General features: G+C 36.2%; 1 protein-coding gene across 3 annotated transcripts in view; it reads right to left on the bottom strand.

The window, feature by feature from the left end:
- Positions 1-25,269, bottom strand: part of LOC120107896 (nodal modulator 1-like) — a 30,409-nt gene extending 5,140 nt beyond the window's left edge. For 2 of the 3 annotated variants that reach the window (XR_005509499.1, XM_039121409.1), the window contains exons 1-23: positions 24,985-25,269; positions 24,750-24,815; positions 23,107-23,193; positions 21,370-21,426; positions 21,190-21,254; positions 20,907-21,076; positions 20,035-20,096; positions 19,874-19,957; positions 19,223-19,382; positions 16,963-17,078; positions 13,472-13,600; positions 10,968-11,039; positions 10,748-10,843; positions 10,578-10,655; positions 8,281-8,409; positions 7,914-8,090; positions 7,470-7,673; positions 7,244-7,357; positions 6,873-7,123; positions 4,437-4,482; positions 4,101-4,349; positions 2,201-2,431; positions 359-450 (exon numbers count right to left, since the gene is read on the bottom strand). Coding sequence is in view for 1 of the 3 variants with exons in the window: in XM_039121409.1 (XP_038977337.1) it covers positions 359-450; positions 2,201-2,431; positions 4,101-4,349; positions 4,437-4,482; positions 6,873-7,123; positions 7,244-7,357; positions 7,470-7,673; positions 7,914-8,090; positions 8,281-8,409; positions 10,578-10,655; positions 10,748-10,843; positions 10,968-11,039; positions 13,472-13,600; positions 16,963-17,078; positions 19,223-19,382; positions 19,874-19,957; positions 20,035-20,096; positions 20,907-21,076; positions 21,190-21,254; positions 21,370-21,426; positions 23,107-23,193; positions 24,750-24,815; positions 24,985-25,080 (2,831 nt within the window). In the remaining 2 variants the exon portion in view is untranslated. The remainder of the gene's footprint in view (positions 1-358; positions 451-2,200; positions 2,432-4,100; positions 4,350-4,436; positions 4,483-6,872; positions 7,124-7,243; positions 7,358-7,469; positions 7,674-7,913; positions 8,091-8,280; positions 8,410-10,577; positions 10,656-10,747; positions 10,844-10,967; positions 11,040-13,471; positions 13,601-16,962; positions 17,079-19,222; positions 19,383-19,873; positions 19,958-20,034; positions 20,097-20,906; positions 21,077-21,189; positions 21,255-21,369; positions 21,427-23,106; positions 23,194-24,749; positions 24,816-24,984) is intronic. The other variant, XR_005509500.1, reaches the window with a different exon arrangement.
- Positions 25,270-27,449: the final 2,180 nt, after the last annotated feature.

Below are 27,449 nucleotides of genomic sequence, written 5' to 3'. Positions count from 1 at the left end.
GAATCAATGTTGTTATAGCTCTTATCCTCCAATATTTTACATCATAATGTCGATTAAACATTCACCAGAATTAATGTCTCATTAAATAAAACCCGAGGCATATGCTCTTAGAAGTAGCTGTTAGTGATCAATGATGAACACAAATAGGTTGAAGGTTTGTTCAAGGACAGACTAGTCTGGGCATAATTCTCGTCAGACCACCTATAATTTTTATCACATTTTCTTAATATTGTTACATCTATGACAAACTATTTTAGAATTCGGTATTCTAAATATATGTAACTGAAACAACAATATGAATAACATAGATTATGAGACTCTGAGAATGCAACTATAATACAAGATCAAATCCACAAACCTGTAAGCAACACGTGTTGCATAAAACTTGATCACTTTAGACTCTCCAGAATCCAATTCTATTGCCACTGCAGCAGGAGAAAAGGCATACTCCTAGGGAAGGGAAATGGATACAACTGAGCAATCAAGAATTTAAGGCATACGCTAAACAATAATACTATTCAAAGAAGTAGTGTACCTTTAGTCAAATCAAAATTTGGAATTTAAAGAACTAAAGATCATAATTTGTCCTTGGCAAACATGTAATGTTGATAAATCATTCAGAAGTTATACATGATTATGTATGATATAAACTGGAGTGACCATGGAGGTATTATGCTTCAACTAGCAACTTTAGATGACCCTTATTGAGGTTGCAATCATGCCTAGGCAGTTAAAAATTTTCATCAACAATAACAACTTTTTTACATTGAGGTGGCATATAAATACTAAGCATTACACAAAAATGAATCCTTATTAAATGAACTGCCACAAATCTAACTACAAAGCAAGGGCGACACAGAGAAAAATGAATGAATTAATCAGCGACAAAACCTAAAAAATCTGCTTAGTAATATGCGTTAAAAAATTTAATGCCAAAGCATCTGCATTTTTTTCAGAATTCTGAATCCTGTCCCTCCAAATTGTTCACAAATGCTGAATAAGTGCCTATATCACACCATTTATAAAATATTTTAAAGACAAGAAACCAAGGAATAATTTAGCTGACTATAGAAATTTGGTCGCTCAACCAAGTCCTTCAAAGAAGATGTTTCAAGAATTCAAACCATGTAAGGATGCTTTAAAAATTAAATTATGGAAAGAAGATCAAAAGGAAGGACCTTTTGTATGGTTAAAAGAACCGATTTAAAGCATGGGTTTCAACAAACAGACTCATGTACTTGGGAGTATTAAATATGGCACAAAAATCCTTCTTGCCACGAAATCCACGCAGTGCAAGTATGTTTGCTTGCTAGTCAAACACATCATGGGAGATTTCTTTTGTTTGTGATTTTTAGAGTAAACAGGGTCAAGTTAGGCAACCTCTTTTGGGCTCCCAAAGGCATCCCTTAATGGTCCAATGGTCTCATCACCCAGAGTGATAAGGGTCCCTCTAGAGTCCTTTTTAATCTTTTTTCTTCATGTTATTTCAGATAATTTATTCTTATGTTTTAATTGGCATTAAATTAAATTTAGGAGTTCCACAAGCTTCCTTTTAGTATTTGTGTGCAACAAAGAAATAATAAGCTGGCAACTAATACAAAGCACATCTTCACCTCGGCATCCAATGTGAGATGGCATGTGTAAAAAATCTAAAAAGGACCTTCATAGAATGGTAGAGATTCTAGGTGTGCCAATTCTCAGGTTGAGGGATGGCTAATGCAAAGGGGATGAGCCTCTAGCAGTGCCCTAATCAAACTTGCAGCTACGAAAGAAAGAGAGAATAAGATCCTGAAAAGGAGAAATCTCCAGAAGTGCCTGAGGATGGCTCACCTTTCTACAAAAGGAATGCGGATATTTATCATGGATAGCAGAAGCACGATAAATCTCAAACTTTTTTGAATCAAGATTTTTATGCAGAACACTTCTGAGAATCCCAATTTATGATGTTGTTCAGAAGACGTATATTTAGGAAAATATTATATCGAATCAGCTAATGTCTTAATTTAAGTTCAACACATAAAAGGATTCTTGTGCAGGTCTATGAAAAAGAAAAAATGGTACCCAGCTAAAAGATATATAATATAAAAATCAACATGCCGCAAAGAATCTGTAAAATACAGAGGTCAAAAGCAATTGCAAAATCCTAAAACATAAGCAGACATATGATGGATAGTTGATGAATAAGAATTTGTTAAAGCACCTTCAGCAGTGGACGCAGATAGAAACTTCCAGGAAATAAGTTATCAAAGACAAAAGTTCCACCAGCACCGCTAACCGAGTTGTTCCTGTAACCATCCTCACCACTTAATGATAACAGAACTGAAGGAAGCAACTCTCCAGCTCCTGCTCCATCATAAATATTAACAACAATCTGACCAAGTTTCTGACAGGTAAAAGAATTGCTTCCCACTTTTCTAACATGATAACCAGGCTGTATCAAGGTCAAAGGAAACACATATCAGAAAGTAGACAATATAGACCATCTGAGACATGAACACATCTTGTGTAAACATATTTCAATTTTTTCTGCAACATCAGAACAAAGAATTTTTAAAGAAGTTAATCTATCACCTATAGAGAAGTCCAGAAATAAGGTAATTAACAGTTATTCACAGATGTAAGAAAAATACTCTTCCAACTAAGTCCAATATTCAACTAAATTCTTGTCAAGAGTTAAATGCAACAGTTCTGAAAAAGAAGGTGATGAGCTGCCTTATATGGCCATACCCTAATCTAGAATATGTAAGGATCCTGCTACTGAAGATATTACTTTTTCTGATGCACAAGTAGGCCTATGAATGAGTCAAGTTCAGATCAGCTCAGGTTAGGGCTCCCCCATCCAACAAATATTTAAATAGTAGACTAGAATCAATCCAAGTAACCACCAAGTCAGCAAAACCATGCCCTGAACCCATATCGGACAACATTTGGGTGCCTGATCTGGCCCAGCTTAGTTGGGTTAAGCATTTATTTTTCCTTTCTGGAGAAAGATATTCAGCTTTATTTCAGGGTTCGGTCAGTGGACAATGGTTGGTATTTTGTTTTGGTGTTTTTAATTTATCAACAAAAACAAATATTTCTTTCTGATTTGTTCTAGTTCAATGTTTTGACGGGGTCGTGCAGTGTAAATCAATTGATTTTTTTATTTTGACCATATTTACATATATATCCTATTTATTTTATTTTCGGGTTGCCAACTCAACGGAGCCCGCAAAAGAGTTGTAGATACTGTTGTATGAACATCAGATGCCGGATACCTCACGCGTAGACTTGTTGAAGTAGTTCAACACATTATTGTACGTAGAACGGATTGTGGTACTATCCGAGGTATTTCCGTGAGTCCTCGAAATGGGATGACGGAAAAAATTTTTGTCCAAACACTAATTGGTCGTGTATATAGGATGGAAAGTTAGAGGGTGAGCCACAGGGAGGAGGTGAGCTAGTGAAAGAGAGCAGTGGCAGCAGATGGGCTACAAAACTACGAGGAGGTGGGATGACAAGGGTAAGGGTTGGATTAAGGGGGGGAAGGGGTGGGTGGCAGCTTGGGGGCGGTGGACGTGAAGCAGTCGTGGAGGTAGGGAGCGACTACGATGTGGTGGTTCCAAGGGCATATGTGCAGCAACAGCGACCAGGGCAGGGTTACAAAGGGATACAGATGAAATGAAGAGAGTGATATGAAGGGAGTGAGTTAAAGAAAAGAAAAGGGAGAAGGAAAAGTTGGGGGGGGGGGGGTGTTCAGCTGGGTTAATGGTCGCCATTGTCGACTGTTTCAGAGAGAGGATGGGGAATGGGATGGGACCATCACCGAAAGTAGAAGAAATAAGGAATTTGGGGATAACTTGCTTTAAAAGTAATCCCTACAATTTATACCATATTTCAAGAATATATGTTTATTATATTCACAAACCGAGTTAGGTTAGCTTATAATCGGATAAGGTTGACCAAAAACTGGCTTAACCCAAATACTTGGCCATATATTCAGGTCAAAAGTTCAATACAAACCTGGGTTAATTAGGACTCAAGAACCCACCCAGTTTTATAAACATTGATAACTGATCAATCAACGGCAGGTTAGAGATTTAAATGGATTTGTTGCTAACCTTCGAGGCTTCAATGTTGTAAGTTGTATCATTGTATAAGGGGCCAGCAGTAAAAGAACCATCCGGTCCTGTCTCTGTTTCAAAAGCCAAATCCCCTTTCTGTAAAGGAGCATAGCTGCTCTCACCTGCTGCTAGAATTCGTACATTAACACCAGATAGAGCTGGAGACACCGATCCTACAAGGTATAGCCCAACCTGACCAACAACTGGAGGAATAGGAGCTTGGCATCCATCAATGGCAACTGACACCTGTTAATTTTAACTGGTAAATATGACTAATATGCAAAATTTAATACCAGAATGTAGAGATGAATTAAGATATAGCAAACCACTTACCGGGCGCTGTCTTGGGTAGAAAAGGATCTTCTTGTCTATGCTAGTTCTGCATACAGTAGAGAAGATTCAGGTCAGAGCAACCAAAGGTCACCACAACTGAACGTTGTAGCCATCAAATGAAGTACAAGGATTATAATGTCAAGGTTTCATGTACCAGTTTTGGTACCCATACTGGTAACCGACCAACACACTGTAAGTACAGTACAATTTTTGATTCCAATGCTTAATATATTGTGTGGGGGGGAAGGGGGGGGGAGGGGGGGGGTGTACTGGGTGTTGGATCCCTACTGTTGCAGTACAGTGAGTCTGGTAGGGACCTATACAGTCTAATACTCAAAACCATGCTGCGTACAGCTGATCAGGACAAAGATCCAAAATAGAGAATTTCACGAGCATTGTGCTAATTAAACCCAATCCAGGAATGTTATTTTCAATATTGGTTTCAAGCTCTATCATCCAAATGTCATCTCATCAACCTTGAAGATTCATTTTAATGCCAAGAGTAACATAGCCTTTTGACCCAAATTTCAATGTGCATCTGCGCTCATGATTTTCAAAATGACAAGTTGCAGTTGCATCATTGTTGAAATATTCTTCACATTTCCAACATATGTCTAGCGATCATGAGTTGCATGGAAGAATCAACAAACAATAAAGCAGGAATAGCATAGAAAGTTTAAAAGACCAAGGAGGAAATGTAAAGGCAAAGAAATGGCTAAAAGAATCTGTGAAAGCAAAAATAGCTTGCAAAGCCAAGTTCATCGCTAATGAGAAGCTTCATGGAAAGTCAGGCTCAAAGGGGGAAAAGGAAATCAAGTACCAACTTGGAGCATTGGCGACAATAAAATAGAGATATAATCAGAAATTAATGCATTAAAAAGCTCGAAGTCAGGTGCCAGTCAACATATCATCATGCTGAGTAACTACTGTTATGATACAATAGGTGTAAACCATGCACAACCATATTGGCAAGAATTAGCCTAAATTGGCCTTATATCACATCAGATCCACGAAAACAGGTCAGCATGTCCACTCTCAGATCTATGTTAACATTGAAAAATCTCATTTATATAGCCACAGATTCCATGTTTTCTCCCATAAACTAGTCTCTCTCAATTCTGAAAGCCATCATACATCGTCGAAAATGTTACTTATTAAAGGATATGAGAACAGCATGGCCAGCAATTAATCCATGAATTGTGTACAATTAAGAAGGTGATGACCCAAAGAAGCCCTTTATTGGAACTTGTTATGGGATACTGAGAAATCTTACAAAGCAAACTTCTATGAAGGAGGTCAAGTGTATACACTACATGAAACAAGATGACACATCATATGATAACTTTTCTTGGAAAGGTAGAATTACGTGCATGGAATTTAAAAGGAACATGGCAACTTTAAAGGAAACATCAAGGTGGAATGTTGAGGAAGCATATGTAACAATGGCAAATAAACATGCTTCAAGTGCTAGCAAGACAACTAATAGTGCGAAATCTCGGTGATAAACTGTAAAAACTGCTTTAAGATACACAAGAAATGAAAGGCTAAATTAGCAGTGAATCACAATTTATAAAGTTGATTATGAGCTGTGCTAAAAGAAAAAACCTACAAGGCGTGTTAAGAGTAACATAAACTTGATCTGGTTAATTATAATCACATAAAAAAAGGCATAAAGAATACTTTCTTGAATTTTCTAAATGAGAAAATGAGTGGTAGGTGGTTCTGGGAAACATAGGCAGGTAAATATTAGCAAAGTGAAAGTTGCAGAAATGATGCAACGTGTAAAGCAATAGGATTTTATAGCATTCAGTTAGAAATGTGAAATAATTTAGAGAAAAAATAGCACTAGATTTCCTAACAATTTTTCCAGAAAGATAATGGAAACAAGGAATGTTCCTAGTAAAGGCATTTCGATTGTAAGGATAAGGTTAATGAACAAGTTGCACAAAAATATCAGGAAACAAAACTGGAGGCCATACGATGTGATTGCCATAGGTGGTGGTAGAGCAATAGGTAAAATAGGTGACAAGAATATCAATGAACCAACATGGTTTCATGCCTGGGGGATTCAGCTGTAAACAGTGTGTTATATCTTGTGCCAGAGATATGGCTAACAAAAAGCCCTAAGCCATCATATCTGACTATTGTGTATAAACTATATACCATGCATGGCACAAGTTTCATAATACCTAAGGATCATGATATCATCTTGCTATTTGATCTTATCAGGCCCACTCAAGCTCACTAAAATCAAATGCACATAGAGACCAGGCACTTCTTCCGAATGCTTTAATGTATTTGATTAAAGATGCAATTTTTCTATTAATTCAAATTGTCCCATATACCAGTGTTAAGAATTTTTTTAAAAAAAAATAGACTTGTGTGGCAAGAAAAGATGTACTTGCAAAAATATTACGGTATAATTATACCATATACCTTGAGTCCCGAGAAACAAAGATGAATTCCTCTCCAAGATCTGACCAGATTGAGTATTCATATACAGCAACGGTCCTTTGGTCATTTATATCAGAAGCAAATTTAGTAGAGATGGTATCAAGAAAAACTCCATCTCTATTAAGTATGTCAACAACTATGTGCTCAGATAAGTCAACTGCATCTGGATTCAAGGCCAGGTCCATGTGAATTTCACCTTTAAGGAGGTACTTCTTTCCAGTAAGATATATACGCTGACAGAGGGAGAGTTTGAGGCAGTAAATGAGTAAACAACTCACCAAAATAAAAGGGCATCTAAACACAAATTGGAAACACAAAAAAAAAGACTAGAAGCACTAAAAAGAGGACATCACCACAGGATTCAAGGTATCAAATGTCAATGATGAGCTCCCAAAGAATATGCATGAGTTAACAAAATGAAGTTCATGCTGCCCGGGAGACTCTACGCATATTTTTTGTGACCCTCTCTGCATATCACGAATGAAGACATTAAGCTGCCTAAATCGGTTCTATATATTTGAAAACTCGCAATAAATCATATATATTTCCATTATGGAACTTTTATAGCAAACAAGCTACCCTTATCGACAAATCAACACGAGAAGAATCAGATCGCTGGATGTACGCATCTGTATCATGAGTTGAAATTATGCTGATCCAGTAACCTTTCTGGACAAAGACAATTCCAGTTACATCCTCAGTACCCACATCCAAATCAATAGCACTTCGATCCCAGCACCAATTATCCTCTTCAGGCATTGATGATGATGAAATATGTTTGACCTAAACAAAGATTAGGTAACATGATCAATCATCAAGCATTACAAACAGCAGCCTAAGATGAATATATGAGGCTAAGCACAAGAGTCAATATTTACACCAATGAAAAATAATAGATAGTTCATCCAAAAAAATTAATAGATAAGCTGCATGATTTTATTATTCCAGATTTTTGGAGTGCTAACTCATGATTGCCTGACATCGAAAGATTTAAAAAATGAATTTAGATGACAAAAGTGGTACCTCAAGTTGATATCTTCCAGGAAAGACTTTTTGAAACATAAAATCACCACTCTCGTGAGTTAAGGCAATTGTCCTTCTTTCCTGCATGCCTGCATCCACTAATCTTACAAGAGAAATGGATACATTCTGGTTGCAGTTCTCCTTGCAGAGTACGGTACCATGAATATCAACTAGTGCCTGGATATTAAAAAACATAATAGTTTCAGAAAGGTAACTTACTTTATGAACTCCTACATTGCAAAGAGAGCCATGTAGCTACACGAGTAAAGGAAGCTAAATCGCTATATGAGTAAATGAAGCTAAATCATCATAGGTTCTAGCCTTGAATATAGCAAGGTTAAAAAATTCTATCTTCTAACTTATTTACCTGAACAAATTCTACATTAAGCAATGGGCGGTTAACCTTGACATCAACATATGGTGGTGAAAACATTAGGCCAGAAGAACTAGCAGAATCTACTCCAAAAGCAGATAACCGGTAATCACCAGCTGGAACCTATAAACAACATAATTAATAAAGATACCTAAACACAGAGAAAAGCAGAATGAATATAATATTGACATAAATGTTAATAATAAGGAAAATAGCACCAATGAATTGATCAACAGAGTGAACGCACATAGTAAAACCAAATAACACTAATAATCAAGAAAGTTTAAACAGAGAAAACAGGAGCTCAAATAAAAAAGAAGTCATACCCACCACTGTACAGATCTCAGAATAATGTATAAAAATAATGACATCAATGTATAAAAATAATGACAAGTGCAAAGAGAATGTGTGATAACTAATCCCAAAACTTGGTGCATGGTTCATAACCAATAGCATATAGAAAGAAGATTCAAACAGCTATACATAATTTCCGTTGTATTATTTTATCATAAGCTCCCTTAATAATTGCTTTATCGACATACAACATATATGCATATGATCTCATTATTTATGTCAGCATATAAGCAAAACTTTATACAGTAAAATGGAATTTTCAAAGAAAATGAGACCATCCCAGGGAGCAAGCTAATTTTCTAATTTACTTAAGTCAGGAGTGGTTAGAAAAGATCTGCAATCATGCAAGACATTAAGTTGCGAGATGCAAGGGACAAGGCAATACAGGGTTTTGTTGGGACCTATAGATGGTAAAGCCAGGAGGATGAGAGAAGGAAGAAGTTGGAAAAGGAGCAGTGGAGGAGAGGAACAGAGGATTTAGGATAAGGGAGAAGTTTTGATTAGCATGTACGCACGCATGCATGTGTGTGTGTGGTTTTTCTTTGCAAGGGGAGGTTGGGCCACAGAAAGTCATGATCATATCTAGCTCAATCTAGTTAAGGCCTACATCATAGAAATTTGAACCAAGTTTGAGTTGATGCTGAAAATAGATGCTTATAGAATAAAAGAAGCAAGCATTATGCTGACTCATCATCTAGGATCCAAATCTACAACTATAACATGACTATGGATTGCCGAACAGATCCGAACAGGAGGGTTTTTGCTGAAGCTTTCTGTAAAAAAAGAGGCAATCCAGTAAGTCAATGCAGTCAAGCCAGTGAGTAGGGAGGTCAAGCTTTGCAGTCTAGCGAGTCAAGGAATGACCATACCGAAGCTGGCCCGAGACTATTCAGCCTCTCGGGTCAGTTCAGGCCCAGTTTAATTAAAAACCCTCCCTCATCCCTCTATTCATCTTCAAAATGCTCCCAACTTTTTCGCTCTTCACTCACCCATTCCTTCACTCGTCTCTCCCTTGCCAACCGCCCCATCACTTCCAAGAGGTAAGTTCCCCCATCTCCTCCCCTCACTCTCTCCCACTCCCTTCTCCTCCTTCCCTCCCTCCCTCTCTACCCCTCCCTCTCGAAGGGTTCAGCCATCCTGATTAGGGTTTCCCTCTCTCTCCTTCTCCCTCTCCCTCCATCTCTCTCTCTATATTCCTCTCTCCTTCCTCACCCCCTCCCTCTTCTCTTTTGTGGTTCGCCCCAGAATATTACGGTGGACCCCTACCATACCGAATCGGACGCCGGCCAGTATGGTCGTTGGTTCCGATTTAGCAGACCTTGATCATGACAAATAACCAAGTAATAAATAACCCAAACTCTGAGACCAATAAAAATTACCAAAAATGGATGAGCATAAGCTACATGCTATATATATTAATTCTAAGACAGCCCTAAATTTATAATTACATTCTCAAAAAGGATTTAGCATCCAAATAAGACGAATTGTTTTCATATTTTACAAAAAACTAATGATACCTCTCAAACAACATGACAATACACATAGTTGTGTACAATGCCTGGATATTTTAATTTGCTCAATGGATAATGAACAATGCAAGTCGGATACATCATGTTCATATTAAGTATAGACGCATCATGTTCATACTAAGGATAGACGCATCATGTTCATACTAAGTATAGACGCATCATGTTCATACTAAGTTTAGACGCATCATGTTCATACTAAGTTTAGACGCATCATGTTCACACCAAGTTTAGACGCATCATGATCATACTAAGTATAGATGCATCATGTTCTTACTAAGTATAGACACATCATGTTCTTATTAAGCATGTAGCAACAAGGAGAATCACCATGAAACCAAGCCATTTGAGAAACAGAGAAGCACCAAGGAAAGAAAAAGAAAATTAGTACCACTAAAAAGTCAAACATACCTCAAAACAGAAATTTCCATTCTCGTCTATGAGTTTCTTTTGAGGCTTGCCATTATCAGGCCCATGTGTCAGTGTCACCTAGTCATAGCAATCAATTATGTAGTGGTTAAGGAAACTAAAAATTGTACAATCATCTACATTGCCCAAAAATTTATCCAATAATAGAATACCATAGCCTTTGAATTTGCAGTGATCATTTGAACAGCACCACAGATATCATAGCGGACAGCTTTTATGTCATCAATGGAAACCATGTTTGGCATAACCTGATATCAATATTAACGATGTTAATTGCTTATTGTTATTAATAAAATAGTAGAAGAGTAAAGGTACATAAACCAAAGAAATTAAATGGTTTCGCATGAAAAATATATCAGAATACTAACTTACCAAGAAATTCTCCAGTGTGTTAAACTTGTAGTGGGCCTTCTCTGCCCCTATGGAGTAATGCTTTGATGTAACCTGGAAAAAAGGCTCTTGCTTCAACAAAAACATTAAAATAAATAAATAAAACCATACTTGCATCCTTTTCAACACCAATGTCCCATTTAGATTTAAATTTATAAAAAAAGAAAGGAATGGGAACAAATGTCCCTCCGATCATTTCATTAGGAATCAACACATTTCTTACTGAAAAACTAAAATGTGATACATTAGAAGTCAACTAAAAAGAAAAGCAGAAGGGGTTCTTTTGGTGGGCAAAACCCAGAAAGGCTAAAGTAAGAAGAGCTGTTCCATCCTGGATGAATATGATAAATCAATCAAATAAATCGTAATATTATATTCTTTAGTCTATACCAGCAGAAAAAGCCCATTTAGGGCTTGAAACAGATTCTACCAATTTAGTGAAGTACCAATACCTCTGTAAGACAAGCTAATATGAAGAGATAACTAGATATACTAATAATTAGACAAATAAAATAATCATTAATAGTAATAACTAAGGTTGGTTAAGGCAGTCTTACCAGAAGTTGTTCCCAGCCAGAACTTTTAAAGTAGAGCATTTCTTTAAAGAAAACTACACACGGCATCCATCTAAGCATCATAGTTCATCCCTATTTCCTCCCAACCCTTCAACCCCCATTTTTAGATCCTCTCCTCATCAGGGTTGTTAATGCTTTTAAATTTTACTTCATTGCTTTCTACTGGTACCACTCCTAACTTTCCTATGATTTGTACTCATTTCCAACTCTACCATTCCAATATTACAATACATTTTTTCCTTAGCATGAGCACCTTCGCTACACTCTATCCTTTAGCAATGTAGCATCCTCAATGCCCAACATTCTAGTCTACATGATGAAATTGCTACCAAAACATCATCACATAATAATTTGTCAAATCTATCCATAAGTCCAAATAGCATCCAGTTGCTGCATTACAGTCGAGATGCTTCAACTAGCCTACTTTGAACCTATTGTACAACCATTTCAAGGTAGAAAGTCATTCAGGAAAACTTCATCTGTAAATTTACACTGCCCAAACTCCCACTAAAGCTGAAATGCACAACAGTCTAAACAAATTTTAAATATTTAGTCCGTTAAAAATTTTATCATGATAAACAATCAGCATTAACATTGTTTGATCACGAAACACTGTATTTTATATAAATAATGTGTGGCAAGGAGCCTTTTCCTGGACAATATGAGTCAAGCATATGAACGGGAAGAAAATTGTAGTCACCTAAAGTTAGTTTAGAAGAACAAAAACTATCAAAATCACCGGCTCTCTCCAAAAATAATTCATACAGTTCAAAACATAAACCTTTTGGGGCCTCTTCCTCATTTCTTTGGGCCTTTTCCATCAGTTGCATAAGAAATTTACCACAGTGTGTGATCTTCTTGGGACAATAGAGATGTAACTTATAACAACTGTTATGCCATAAATAAAGGGTAAGCCTATAAGGCCGGCATAAATAGAATGAGACTTTCAAGGTAGGTGGATGGTAAAACTAAAAGGACAAGAAGGTTATTGGGTATAATAAATCAATTCTCGAGGCTGCAGGAATAAGGACAGAATCAAAGAGAACTTATACGGACGACGTAAATACGTACGTCAGATAACAAAAAAGGCCTTGGCACAAAAGTACCTCAAGTATAGGGCTCTAGAACAGAAGGGAAGAAATCTCGAAGATCCTATATCAAGTGAAGAAGAATTTAAAGGCATGAATTGATGAAGATTGCAGCCTCAAGGTAGAAACAAACAGCAAAACATGGTTCTAAAAATTACAAAAATGAATAGGAGAAGATTTGCTTAAAGGTGAATTCTTGTTTATTTGCAATATGTTAGAGCAGCAGGTTCAAAAGTGCTTGGGTTAACAAGAAACTTTTATATGCATTCCAGCAATTCAAAAAAAAGTCTGTTGCACCAAACATACCAACCGTACCGAGATTCAATTCACTATGTAAGCCAAAACCTATCCACACTGATATGAACCGAGTTGAACCACCTCGTACCGCCTAGTACCAAGGTTCGCCATACCGGCACATACCATCCTATACTAGGCATACCGTACTGGTACCGAACTGAGACTTGGTACGGGGGGCATACCGAGCCTTGTATACCAACCATACCCCATACCGGGCATACCGACATTGTGCCGGCATGATATGGTATAGTATCCGGTATTGAGATAGCGAACCTTACTTCGTACCAATCTCTATCGCTCGATTTTGGGCGGTACAATGGTCAAGAGTGAGAAAAAAGTGTTGGAAGCCTGCACCTATATGGGAATCATAACATATCGACCATATCATACCGAATCGGTAACATACTGGTACAGTTCCTAATACCGGATATGCAAACCTTGATTCAAAGTAGAGAAAAATAATATGGAATAATCATGTATAAACAAAGAGCACAAATGGATTGGAATAATTTGACTAGAAGCATACTTGATCAAGCATGTAGTATCCTTGACTATCTGTAATAGCCCTCAACTTCCCGTCCACTATGACTGTCGCATTATCCACTCCAGCACCATAACCATCAACAACATGGCCTCCAACAGAAAATCCAGTGACCTTATCAAAATTATGTGAAACAATGTTAACTGCTGTAAAGGAAACATAAAACAGTAGGGCATTTGTCAAGTAAGTCAAAAGAAAACAGAAATTTAAACATCATCAAAGATTTTACCAGCTACAAACTATTCAATAGTCTAAAAATAACTGTATAGTCCATATTGTGATATTTTAACTCGCATTGGTAGTAGCTCCAAGTTAAACAACATAGGCACAATCATATCCACAAAAGTATTTCAATAGCAAATGCATTTACTGTTTAACAAAATTGAAGCAAATGAAGAGTAGTGTCTGTATCTGGATAAACTCAATTCCACAAAGCTCTAGATGCACATCAAATTATCTATCTATGTTTTAGATATTCCTCAGAAGTTTAGAGCACAAATCAAACTATCAGAAGTATAACTCAATTTGCACATTTCTAACTGCTTCAACAACAATGCTAGACTTAAACCAACAAATGAATGCTTGCCATTCTTCTTGCTATACAGGTTCAGAACTCCTGAAGCTCAAAAACAGGACAATTTAACAAACCAGGACACCATATTTATGTTCATAGATTATTTGGTTTTTCCTTCGCAAAATTATACAGAGAAATAGATATATCTTCAGAGTGAATGTACGAAAAAAAATGATTTTATCTATTTCAGCCACATGCCAAACATCATCAATATAATAAATCAAAATGGTGCACCTTTAGTTTAACCTACATATTCATACAAACAGCACCTGCTGTTTTCAAACAAACTCAGTAAGGATGTCTTCAAGATTCATCAGAATTTTTGAGTTCAGACTGATGGAATGTAAATCGCCATGAGATCCTGACGCAGAAAATTTTACTCTTATTTTCATTAGAATGGTGGTAATGTCTGGGTAGCAAGTGTAACTGCATGTCAACCACAGTAGCAAGGCTATTTGGGCCATTAGCAAACTCTTTATGTGACCCTTTCAAGTCACTAGTAATTAGGTGAGAAATTTAAAATTATAAACTCATTATTTATTAGTATATTTATAAGTTTTTAAATACCCAACAGATGAATTATGAGATTGGACTATTGTAGTTATCATATTACAAGTTACGACCCACATGATTAGAACAGAAAAAAGTTTTCATTCTTTATTTGATATATGTGTTTTAACTTTTTAAGTAATAGTCACTTATACTATAAAGCACCCAAGGACCAAGCAATGGTTAATTGCAAGAAATTAATCTGATTTTAAGAGGAAGTGGTTGACACCTTCCTCCTCCTGGTCATGAAACCAAATCCTACCTAGGTGTTCAATTGCACCATAGCAAAGTGGAAAAATCAAGCAATTGATCACTAGTTCCTGAAAGATCACAAAATATCATGAAATACACCAGAACTTCTAGACTACTAGGCTCCTACTACCACTCTTGGAAAATATCCGCACAAATATGGCCACATGATGAAACCAAAGGATGCTTCCTAGTATGTTAAGCTCGAAAGTGATCAGCAAGCCCTTGAGAAAATGGCAGATTGTTAAGGATTGCCAAGATACTGCACTTTGACCAAGGAATTGGATTATTTTCTAGCCAGTTGAAGAGCTTGATACAGTAGGGCGACTCCCTATTGCACAGCAAGCAGACCTTGTACCTGCTCAAGGATACCTAGTAGCATGAAGATGGTCTGACTACATTCGTTTCTTCGAATTCTGATGGACTGTTGTTTCTAGGGTTCCACCCCTTCCTGTTTACCCATCAAAGGCTGGATGCAACTATACAGACTTTTTTCCAGGCTGTCTTGGATTTGACTTTTATTTGAATAAAATCCATGGTGAAACCAAGCACTTAAGAACATAAAAATGGTAACAGTTCATTTCTTGCAACACTAAAAGTATCTATCTCATGAAATTATATTTATCCAACAGCCATAATAGGCTATTATGACCAACTTCAACACCCTCTCCTTGCTCAAACTAGTTAATTCTGTGGCTAATAAAAAGCACTAGATAGAATACAAAACATTCATGTAAATGGCCTTTTTTTATGAGATCAGTCTTCGCCCATCATCAATTCTGATCTTGCATTATCAGAGGATGCAAGCTGAATCTGCATCATTGCTTGGTTCATGATATAATCAACCTAACAACTGCCAATATTCTGGCAACAACTTCTTCCACTTAAAGATTACATTAGCTTTCTTCTCCAAAAAACAAGAGGTTCTGACCAATTGGCTTTAGCAGTTATCAAGATGTTCATGGAGTAAGCAACATGAAGAGAAAGGGGACTATGATGGTCACTGGTGGAAGTATAAGAGAGTTATATTACCTTCATATCCAATTCCGCTTTAATCTATATGCAGATTTATGTGCCATTCAGTCACAATAAGATTGAGCCAATAATTTGCAATTAGCCCCAATGTTTTTACACACTTATGGATGACCATGCCACTAATATTTCGGAAGATACACCTAGATGTCTGTTATTGGCAGATAGTATGGTGCTAATTGATGAGGAGAAACAAAACAACATTAAATGCTAAATTGGATTTATGGACGTTCTAGAGGATAAGGGCCTACTGATTAGCAGACAAGAGAGTAATATGAAATGAAATTTAGTGCAAATAGAAATAAAGACGAGATTCCAATTAAGATTGATGGCCAAAAGATTCCACAGAGCGATCACTTTTGTTAACCAGGATCTATTATACAAATAATGGAGAAATAATGAAGATAAATGTAATAGAATTGGTTGGATGAAGTGGAGAGGTGTTTCTGAGATATGCAATTGATGCATATCTTAGCATCTTAATTTTTAAAGGAAAATTTATAGAACAGCAATAATGCGTACAATGTTGCATAGCTTAAAATGTTGGGCAATAAGTAGCCCAAGAAATCAAGTTGAGTGTAAGTACATGTGTAATTTTCTAGTATTTGGTACGATGAAGGATGGTTATGGTTACAATTAGGTGAAAGATTTATGGGGACTTTGTCAATATGTTCGAGTATGTGCACCATTGATTGTAGCCACTCAAAAAGAAATGTTTGCCATAACTTTTGTTAGAAAAAAAAATCAAATCTCACTTTGTCAGAACTGAATTCCATAAAGATGCTTTCCTACAAAAAAACAAATCTGATAAACACAAAACTTCCGCACGTTATCTCTTGGACATGCATTCCTTCCAATTCTTGTTATTCAATAAAAGCTACGGGTACACCAGAAGAAAATAACAAATGGATCAAAGTGCCAAGTATTAAAATTTTCAAAAGCCTAACATAGACGGCAGAAAGCTATTCTTATCCTAACAACTATGTACTAGGAAGAATGAGTCTTAGCATGAATATAACATTTATCCAAAATTCTCTAAATAGATCTCACCTACACCGAGAATTAGCCATACCTGAAATTTTTGGGGGATTGTTACGTGATGATGCTCAATAGATACACTCATTGAAGGTGGTGAAACATCAAAAGTTGTGTTCTCCCCCTTGTAGTAAGGTAGAAGCTCGTATATCCCTATAGACAAATCAGAGAGAAAATAGAAAACGACAGCCACAGTGAATAGGCTTTCTCTGCTATAACAGAAAAGGCACCAATAGAAAAAACAATTACAAACTCTTGATCATGATCAAGTTTAGAAACATCTGAATTCAGGAACTCTGATTATTAAAAATAACTATAAAATTTAGTTTAAAATAAAATATAGGTCAGAAAAAACATTCACCAACTAGCAGATCATTAGACTCAACATCACAATCACAAAGTTATCTATAACTATTATTGAAGCATAGTAAGATTGTCTTGCCGATTAAGAGCTACAACCACTTCTCCCTATAAAGACAGTGTAGAATCAGTAGCAGTTTCAGGACAAGTTCATGTATAGCATGCTTTGTGTTTAATATGCTACTGTAGAAGGCCTTTCTGTAAAGCTGTTACAAGGAAGTGCTTCACGAAGAACAGGAGGAAAAAAAAAAGAGCAACTTTTGACTTGCTCTGCATTTAGCAAAGACATTCCATTAGCAATTTTTGGTAAGACACATGGAAATAATAGCACAAGTGGATGCAGTCAAGTTTAGGTCAAGCTTGAGCTGGACCTTGCCTCCAATGAATTAGGCACACATCGTCAGCTCTAAATTCTCGGCCTACATGCTATCTTGATTTTAGTTAGATTTTGGTCAGCTTAAAATTTATTTGATTTACGAGAAACCCAAACAATTAAACAACTTCATGTTGGTTTTAGCTGGATTGGGTGGCTTTTGGTGCTAGGCTTGATATCGTGCTTTCAAAGGGGAACCCAACTTGCTGGTTTAGGTAAAACACAGTTCTCTCATTCTAAATTGAATGGGCCTGGTTTAAATCTCGATCTACCTAACCCACCTGCACCTGTAATGGAAGTTTGAACTGGATCAGCGTTTGCTCTTAAATTGAGCAAGCAAATTGAACAGGTGTCAGATCTTAAGGAGGCAAATGAACTGAAGAGTTAGCTCTTAACCAGGCAAACTAGCCACTTTCAATGAACAAAAGTAGCAGTTTTTGCAATCTATCATAAACTCAATATTTTTCACATCATCATTATCATATATCTTACATTATCATCATCATTATCACCATTGCCCATTTATGCTTCCAGTAATCCGAGGTCCTTGGAGGGGCCAACTATGGATAGACCTAATCCTTGGCATTTTTTATACAAAGTGGTCGCCCTAGGACTCAAAACCCACATCGTTGTATGCATCACGATCTTCTAAAATATTTTAATTTTGATCATATTCTGTTTATACCCAATTAATTTAGTGGATAATGCCTCATCATCATTATCCACTAAAATAATTGGATAAACAGAATTTGATAAAAATTAAAATGTTTTAGAAGACCAAGTTGCATAAAATTTGATCATATAAATCTTAATAAGACATTTGGTCAGACAATATTAAATTTTAAGTTATCCCTATTTCTCAACTTAACAATATATTATGAAACATTGGCAGATAGTGAATTCTCAAAGTGCCCTAATCAAAAGACAATAACATTTTAACTACAGCTTTCAAAAGACAAAGTGTAAAGCAGGCATCAGCAAACAAAAGCCTCTAAGATGATATTTATATAGATGTAATTATGGACTGTATGCATTCCTTAAATACATGAAACACGTATCCAATCTAACGTAACACAAGATACCTTCATGCATTATATGGAACGCAAGTTAGTGACTAGCAAAATAAGGCTATCTAAGAAATATGAAAATAAGATAACTTCTAATCTTACAACATGTAGCTAAAAAAAATATTCCAAAAAAAAACTGAACCCTGAGAGCTAGCACAGAAGGTTAAACCAAAATGCACCTAAATTGGGCTCATGCAATAATTTTCACATAGACACAGATTAGTCGCACTGGTTTACTGAGTTGTGAAGCATGGCAGGGAATTCCAAGCATCAGAAAGGATATAATATTGATCATAGCATACCGCTAAGCATAGGCGTATAACAGTACTCAACTGATTAATAAAAAGAACAAATGGTGAAATTTTAGAACAGCCATTTGCAATGTAGAAAAAGATAAGAATATATATTCGAGCAAACCCTACAAATAACAACAACAACAATAATAACAATATAAAGAAACAAAATTATGACCACTTCGAAATGCAAAAAAAAGTTACCACAAGGTATCGATCTAAATGTAAACTTCCCATCCGCATCAGAAATGGCATGGCAAAGGGCATTTTTTTCCCTTGGGGCAGTACCAACTCCTTGGGGACAATGCACCGTTAACACATCATCTGAATATAAGTATAAATGAACTCCTAAAATTGGATTACCCTGCCACAACAGTGAAGTGATTCCAGCGTTTAAAAATACAGGTGAATCCATTAGGTATATAAACAAGCATCATATTGATTTGTTCTAGGAATAAGCAGAATTAGCATTTAAGTTATGATCATCATTCCTGACATCAAGCTGTTGTAAATTGCATTTAAACATTAATGAAAAAGAAAAGATTGCAACTCTCCAAAAATACAATTGTTGTACCAAATTGCAGTAATTGTATTTAAAGATTAAGAATACTCTCCTTTGTAGTTTAAAGTAATTTTAAAGCAAATTCAAATAGCTTGACCATGGAAATGGGAGTCCAGATGCTTTTATAAAAATATTAATAAAACCTTTTGTTTATTATGTTCACCTTATGTGTTCATAATCTTAATAACCATGCATTAGCATCAACTACAAGTCTAATTATCAAAATCATCAATCAATCTCCATGAGAAGAAATTGTCAAATGCAACTTCATAAATGTGCAGTAGCTACAGTACCTGTGCAACTACAAATCCATCAAGATCGTATCCCAATACAAAGAAGATATCATCCACCACAATATTGCCGAAGCCCAAATTGACCTACCACAATAAATAACAAGAGCTAAAGTAACACTTCATGTTTTTCCAAGACTAAAAAGGCATAATAGATTTCAAACCTCTGGTGAACCTCTAACTTCAATTTCTAAATTTGGGTGCGAAGCATGTAACTTGTATTTTCCTGTATCAGAAAAAAAGGAACAAATAACTTGGAAGACTCGTAAACCATTCATTATAGCAGAGGGGAAAAACAATCTTTACAAGATTGAAACAAGAAGTTAGAGTAGGATATAAAAAGACACACCAGTAACATTAGCCTTTAATCCTCCAATGTACAAATAAATAAAATATTGCTAGTGCATTTGACATATTAAAACGTTTATTGAAATATCAAGTCTCAAAGCAAATAACTTCACACATACAGTATTGTAATCATCGCCCAAACTTTTTTTCGATAGACATGGTCAGTGAAGGAGAAATCTAAATGAAGACTCCACAAACAGATTGCATAAGTTCTTATAACCGCGGCCACACCGACATCAAGTTATCAACCCTTTAAGTATGGTGCTAAATTCTTGGCCCAGGCAAGTTTAGTGCCTACCATGGAAGAGAGAGAGAGAGAGAGAGAGAGAGAGAGAGAGAGAGAGAGAGAGAGTATGTTTCCACAATTTAAGAAAGACTGAAACTGCACTTGACATTCAAAGGTTCAAGCTAAAGATCCAGCAAAATTTTAGGTCTCTGCAAATTACTGGAAGACTTAAAAATAAACTACAATAATCCGATGAGAAACCCGATATTATCAAAATTTCAGAATGGTTCGGAAGGTGAGGATAGAATATAAATTTAGCAATTTTTTTAAAAATAATAAATGACTTTTTAAAATATCTCAAATGATAATAAAAGAAGGCAAACTCGCATCTCAATCTAACCCTGGAATGCATAGATATTACTTTAAGGTAAACAAGGGGAAAGAAAAGAAAGCAAGTCAAACCTGGAATGATGTTTGTGAAAGAATAATCCCCTGTTGCCGATGTCAGAACAGATGCAATGACATCATCTGACAGTGACAATAGCTCAACTGCTACACCAGAAGGTCCTCCATCCTTTAAGGAACAGCTCTCACCACCAACAGCACCCTTAACCCTTCCTGATATCATGAATCTACAGAAATAAAATCCCCAGTAAGTAAGATACATCCAGAAGTTATAACTCCAACAAAAATCATCTGTTTAAACAAATAATGGATAACAAAAAAATGTCCAAAGGTCACAGACCCTGTAAACCGAAAATTGATATCTGCATTTGCATTACAGCCGTTTTGGTCAATAATAACAGGAACCTGAAAAGTTTGCCAAACCGCATAATTTTTTTAAAAAAGAAATCAAGTAGACAAGGCAATTTCCTGTATATGTTAATGAAAAGTGCTTGGGATACTGGTCCAGCCATCAACTCACAGTATCAGGTTCAAATGACCACCCATCAGGCCCCTTCACTCTGACAATAAATGAACCCTGTGATATCAGATAGCAGTAACCAATATCAGAATCAGAGGCTTCAAATGATCGACCATAATCATGACACAGGTGAAAATACTTATTTATCTTATCAGCATGGGCACATACGGATGAGAAGGTGAGTGAAGAAACAGCAGATGACTAGATCTGCCAACCATGCTGTCCCTCATAGTATCTCATTCACTTCCCATCCAACACAAGGGTTGAGTTTATTTTGAAAAACTCAAGGAGCAAAGTCCTTTTCTATTTCTCCTTTACAATCAATTCTGAGTTCAAAAATATCATGTTTAAACATTCTCTTAGGATGATGGGCAACTATGTTATCCATTGCCTATCCCACAACACTTGAAATCGGTTTACTGGATAAGCAGCTTGTAGAGTTAGTTGGAGTCTCCAACCACACATCCATGTAAGGCATCACATCCATTAAGAAGATGAAGGACAAAAACAGATTACTTGAAAGTATGAGGTGTAAATCAAACTCTATTAAATTTGCAAGTTCAGAATAAAAAAGATGGAGACACCAACTAAATCACTTGAATGTCAGAAGTAATAAATGTATAGTTATAATGTATAAATCACCATTTCTCCATAATCAACAGAAAGTATAAACATTAGTCAGATATAATAATCTTTTTTTGAGGAAAAAAAAAAGACAAGAATATAAGGAACATATTTTACCACCCAACTACAGATTTTTCTTGAAAAGTGGGGAACACACGTTCCACCACCACAATCAATAGTCATGTTACTGAATACTGATTATGACATTATGGTCTGAAAATATCTAAAAGTCTATTGATGCCATAAAGCATTCCCACTCAATCATTAAATACACTAATTAAACTTGGTCTTCCTACTACCAAGCCTAGACCAAGTCCATCAAAAGTCCTAAGCAAGGTGACCCCAGTCCAGATATCCTCCTTATATAACTTGGCTATGCTTGACATTACTCTTTGGAATCAGATTTAATGGTACAATACTTAGTCGGCACATCTCATCATGCTTGAGATGCTGTACACATTCCATCTCTTGAAAAACCCAACTTCCATTTCCATTATTCCATGCATATAACAGAATCAGCATATATATTAATATATGGCTCCTTCTCTTCGTTGTTACCAGAAACCTACAGTGACTCACTAAAATGAAGCCTTCCTTTTTTTTTCATTTTCCTAACAACCATGGGTCCTTATCTTCTTCTTCATACATATCGCGACATGACATGATGAATTTTTTCCTCGCATCATCCCATTCCACACATCCTACCATTACAAAGAAACTTCTATCAGTTCTACAGTTCTACATGTGCTAGTTGGATGATAGTTCCAAAAAACCTGGTAATTTTTCCCTTTCAGTCGTATTGAGATGATCTTGTACATCTCCAACCTAGCCCCAGGTATCAATAAAAAACAAGTGCTAAGTTTCATTTCAGATCAGTGAATAAACCGAAAGAAGAGTGAAGTATTCTTCTTCCTCATATTCCAAAATGGCAGAAGCATGCAATTTAGACATCAAAACATCATTGACATATAGGCGGGCAGCAGTACCCCAGCAGTGCTAAATCTATATTAATCGTTTACAAATACATTTAGAAATTAATCAACCATATCTTTTGAAAATGTAAACAGTCATTAGTAAGAGGAGAGATTATTTTATCATAGAAGAAGACAGTACCTTGTCATAAACTGGGATAAAGTAGTAACCATTTGGAGCACACAGTGTCCTGTCCTTGACCAACCCATCAACTGTGCAAAGCTCAACCTGAATAAATATGTGCCACATCATTTAGAAACAAAAAGGAAGTAGGAAACTCATAAAATGGTTTAAGAAAGAATTATATGTACTGATAATAAGAATTTTCTTAACAGTAAGTCAGCTATAACAATAAGTTATACAAACACAAGCAGTAGATAGACAGGTTAATTGCGACAATAGTTGGGTGACAAGATTCTAATATTGATACCAGGTTTAGCTTTTGTACTTTAAGGCTCTAAGGGTCATCGCATCACAAGCACATGCATGCATGCTGCTTTGAAGTTGAAAATTTTCACATGGCCATAAGCATGCAGCTTTTGTACTCTGTTGCAATTGGCAAATACCCCTTAGACCATCATGTTTCCTATCCTACCACAACAATTTGTACATGGATCCAAAATGTCTAAGCATAGAAGCTTTCCAGCAGTCTCAAATAAACTAAGCACATGCCCGTTTTGCAAACAAACCCATATGCAAACAAAAAGAGACAACAAAGATATCAATATCTATGACAATGAGCAAATGAGTGTTCCACCCACTTAGGAAGATAAAGGGAGGAGACTTGAGGTAGCATGGATGGAAGTTGTAAGAAAGTAAGTTACAAAAAAAAAAAAAAAATCGTAATGTTAAAGGTAGCCCTATATAGGAATGTTTGGTGAATGAGGACAAAAAGGCTGGTCCCCAGTAGCTGGTACAAGACCTGAAGATTATGGTTGATAACAGCGCCACCATGCTCCACTTGTTGCACTACCATGACATTTGGCACCTTATATGTCAAGCATCCAAAATTTTACAGATATATGAGTTTTGATGCCTAGCGAGTGACCATTGAACTAACAAGTCTAATACATGAAGCTGCATCACGTCTATATGTATTCTGTGTTAGACCATCATGCTATGAAAGCTGCTGTCTATAGCTACTTGATCCCGTGCCGGACTTGACAAAGCATGGAATTCTAACCAGTATCAATGCTAACCAATATTGTGTGTGATCCAACCATCCATTACCAGTTACAGCTAATGGATACATCACCAGAATTCCTCTCTGCCTCTTCTCCTCAAAGGATTTACCTCCCTGACCTTGAAGAGAATTTCAATATCAGTTGTAAGCTAATCGGTGAAGTCATTGCAACCGTCCGAGAAATCTTAAACCCCTAAGTTTTATAAATTTCTAACTTTACAATACCAAAAAAATCTCTCCAAACTTTTAGCAAATTCTCCAACCTCTTTCTTATGCTCAATTTCTAACCTCCATCAGAATTTTCCAAAATGACAACTTGTAATCTGGTGTACAAGCCTTATCAAACTCTAACTCCTTGATTTGAAAGACGAACATTAGGGCAATTTTCTACTTAAAGTGATAATTCAATCAATAAATTGCTTCTTGTTTTCTGAATTCACTACCTTCCGGGGGAGAAAAGTTTCTGCTAAGTTGATTATTCTTTTCAATTCAACAACATTATACCGCCACGAGGTCAATCAAAATTTTCGCAGTTTTGCTATTCATCTACTCAACGGTCAGTTATTCAAACAAAACCTACACATGTGGAGGGGGAACTTACCGTGATATGTGAGTAATCCAATTTCGTATCAGAAGCCTTTCTTGATTTGATCAAAGACGAGCTCGCCTGACAAAACCACTCGGATTTCAGAAAAAACTAAAAGAAACAACAGCACACATCGAAACAAGAAAGCAATTCAACAGCTCAAGAACACGGAACCAAGTAAATAAATAGTGATAGCGGGTCTAATTCACAAAAACTAGGGTTCTTGGGCGATATAAGTGTGGAATCTCACCTCGACGAACCCACCACAGCCATGGATCCCATCCGCGGCTGTTGAGGAGGCGAAAAGCGCGATCAGAAGGAAGAAAAAGAGATCCGAGATCGCCATTGCTATCGATCTGGCTGTTGGCGATCAGATCTCCATGAGATTGAGAAGTCGAGGGAGTTAGGAAGGATCTGTTCTTCTCTCTCTCACGTGTACGAATTCCTCCCCTCGTAAAACCCTAACCCTCTCGCAGGCGTTTAGAACAAGGCTTTCCGACGGCGGGTCCCCGTGCGCTTATATAGAGCCCGAGATCCCGGCTAAAGACCAGACGAGGAGATTAAATATTTATATGAGAGCTAAAGCATCTGCGGCGATCTTGAGCTATGGTTACTCGAGTCATCGGACACGGGCGCATAAATATTTATATGAGAGCGCATCATCTGCCGTCCATGTTTAACAGACCGAGACCATCCGGTCCGCTTGCACGAACCGCCGGCTCGAGCAACACGTAAAGGCTACGAACGGCACGGATGAAGCGGGTTTGGCCCGATGGGTGGTGACACGGACCGTGGATCAGTTGTTCGCACGGAAATTTACCTCGTTGAGTCGGTGAAAATTTGAATGAAGAATCCGAAATGGTTCTTTTGACATGGCGATCGGGCCAGTCGAGAACGATCCAAGACAAATCCTAACCTAATCCAACTTTTAGATCTCCCAATCCTGGTTTACCCAAAAAAAAAATTCTCTCAATCCTGACCAACTCAACCGGGTAGGAATCTCTTCAATTTTTCAATCCAACCTAACACACCTTGTACTAAATTTGAGTTGCATTAGATTGGTTGGGTCAGATAGGGTCAATTTGGTTGAGTTAGAATATGTCATGTCAATTAAATTAAATCCGGTTGAATAGAACTTTTAAGACAGGAAGAAGGTTTGAAACATTTTTACTGAATTAATATTATTGAATTGAAGCATCTTTTTACAATTTCGAATGGCATACGCAAATTGACAATATTAAAGATATAATTATATAAACATATAAGCAATATAATTAATATATATATATATATATATATATATATATATATATATATATATATATATATATATATATATATATATGTGCATGTATGTGTGTATATGTGTATGTGTGTATGTGTTTATTGGTGTGTGTATGTATGCATGTGTGTATAATCAATTGGGTTAAATTAGGTTGGATTGGTCAAGTTTGGATTGATTAAAAGGTCAACTTTACCCAACACTACTTGAGGTCATGTAGAAATTTTTGAATCCAATGCCAACTTAGATTTATAAAACCTTAATCCAACTCTACCTCATAAGTAGTTTTGGCAATTGAATTCAGGTTAAAAGCAGTATGTGTTGTAGTCCCGCATAAGAATGGTGATGTTGGTTTGGCTATCAAGGGTTAAAGTCTCTCTTTACACTTCAAAATATTTTGATTTTTTTTGCGCACACATGTGAGTAATGAAAAAGGGCCATGCTCCGTCAACTACTCGCACCATACCATGATACCATCCAAATTGAAGCCCAAGCCATGGGCAAACCTAGCCACTACTTGCATAACTATGGCTTGATATAACTAGGGATTTTAATGTGGCGAGAGATTGTACCATTTGAACCATTACTGATGCTCTCGGCTAATATGGTCCGGCATATCTAATATAATGATATTAATATTGAAAACAACTTTGATATTTCTTGGTAAAAAGAGAATAGTATACTTTAAATAAATCGTCGATGAATAAAAATAGTTTCTAAAACTCCAAAATTTGTGCAAGTTTTATGTGAAGGATCAATAAATTACATACGTATCAAGCATAGAAATAATGCATATTCCTTCTTTAGATTTTTTATCAAAACCTTTGACTTGCTCGAGACCCTCATAATTCTTTTTTTAAAAAAATAAAGAAAAAAATTCAGTTAAATCCATGCTTAGATTAGGATTCGCTGTTAAGGGAATTTAAAAGTATTTTCATTTTCTTAATTAAATAATATCCTTATACTCCATCAATATGTTGTTTAAATGGACATGCCCCAATCTACTTTCTCAGGAGGAATTAAATTATAGATACACATCATGTATATATAAATAAATAAGAGAACAAATGACACAATCTCGGTGTAAATAATTCATAGTAGTTTATATGTAAACCATAGTTTCTCATACAACCATCATTTGAAGATCGAGTGCTAAATACCTCACTTTATTTTTGTTAATGGCGCAATTTGAGTTACGACCATCAAAATATCTAACTACTAGTGGTGGCTTAAAGACGAGTTTAAGTGAATGCAGATAAAAGCAATCTTCGATTTCACACAAACAAGTGTTGAAATTATTGTTTTCCCACTTGATTTTCTCATGAGAAGAAAATAATTTAAAATCGATTGGGATGGATCCCCAACCAAGTGCCATTTTTTAAATGATTCCTTGTGTACACCATGAACTAAATCCCAAGCTCAAAATGCACTAC

Source organism: Phoenix dactylifera, unplaced genomic scaffold, assembly GCF_009389715.1.
Source record: "Phoenix dactylifera cultivar Barhee BC4 unplaced genomic scaffold, palm_55x_up_171113_PBpolish2nd_filt_p 001069F, whole genome shotgun sequence".
Lineage (NCBI taxonomy): Eukaryota > Viridiplantae > Streptophyta > Magnoliopsida > Arecales > Arecaceae > Phoenix > Phoenix dactylifera.
Note: the sequence above shows the minus strand (reverse complement) of the source record. Positions and strands in the feature narration are given on the sequence as shown.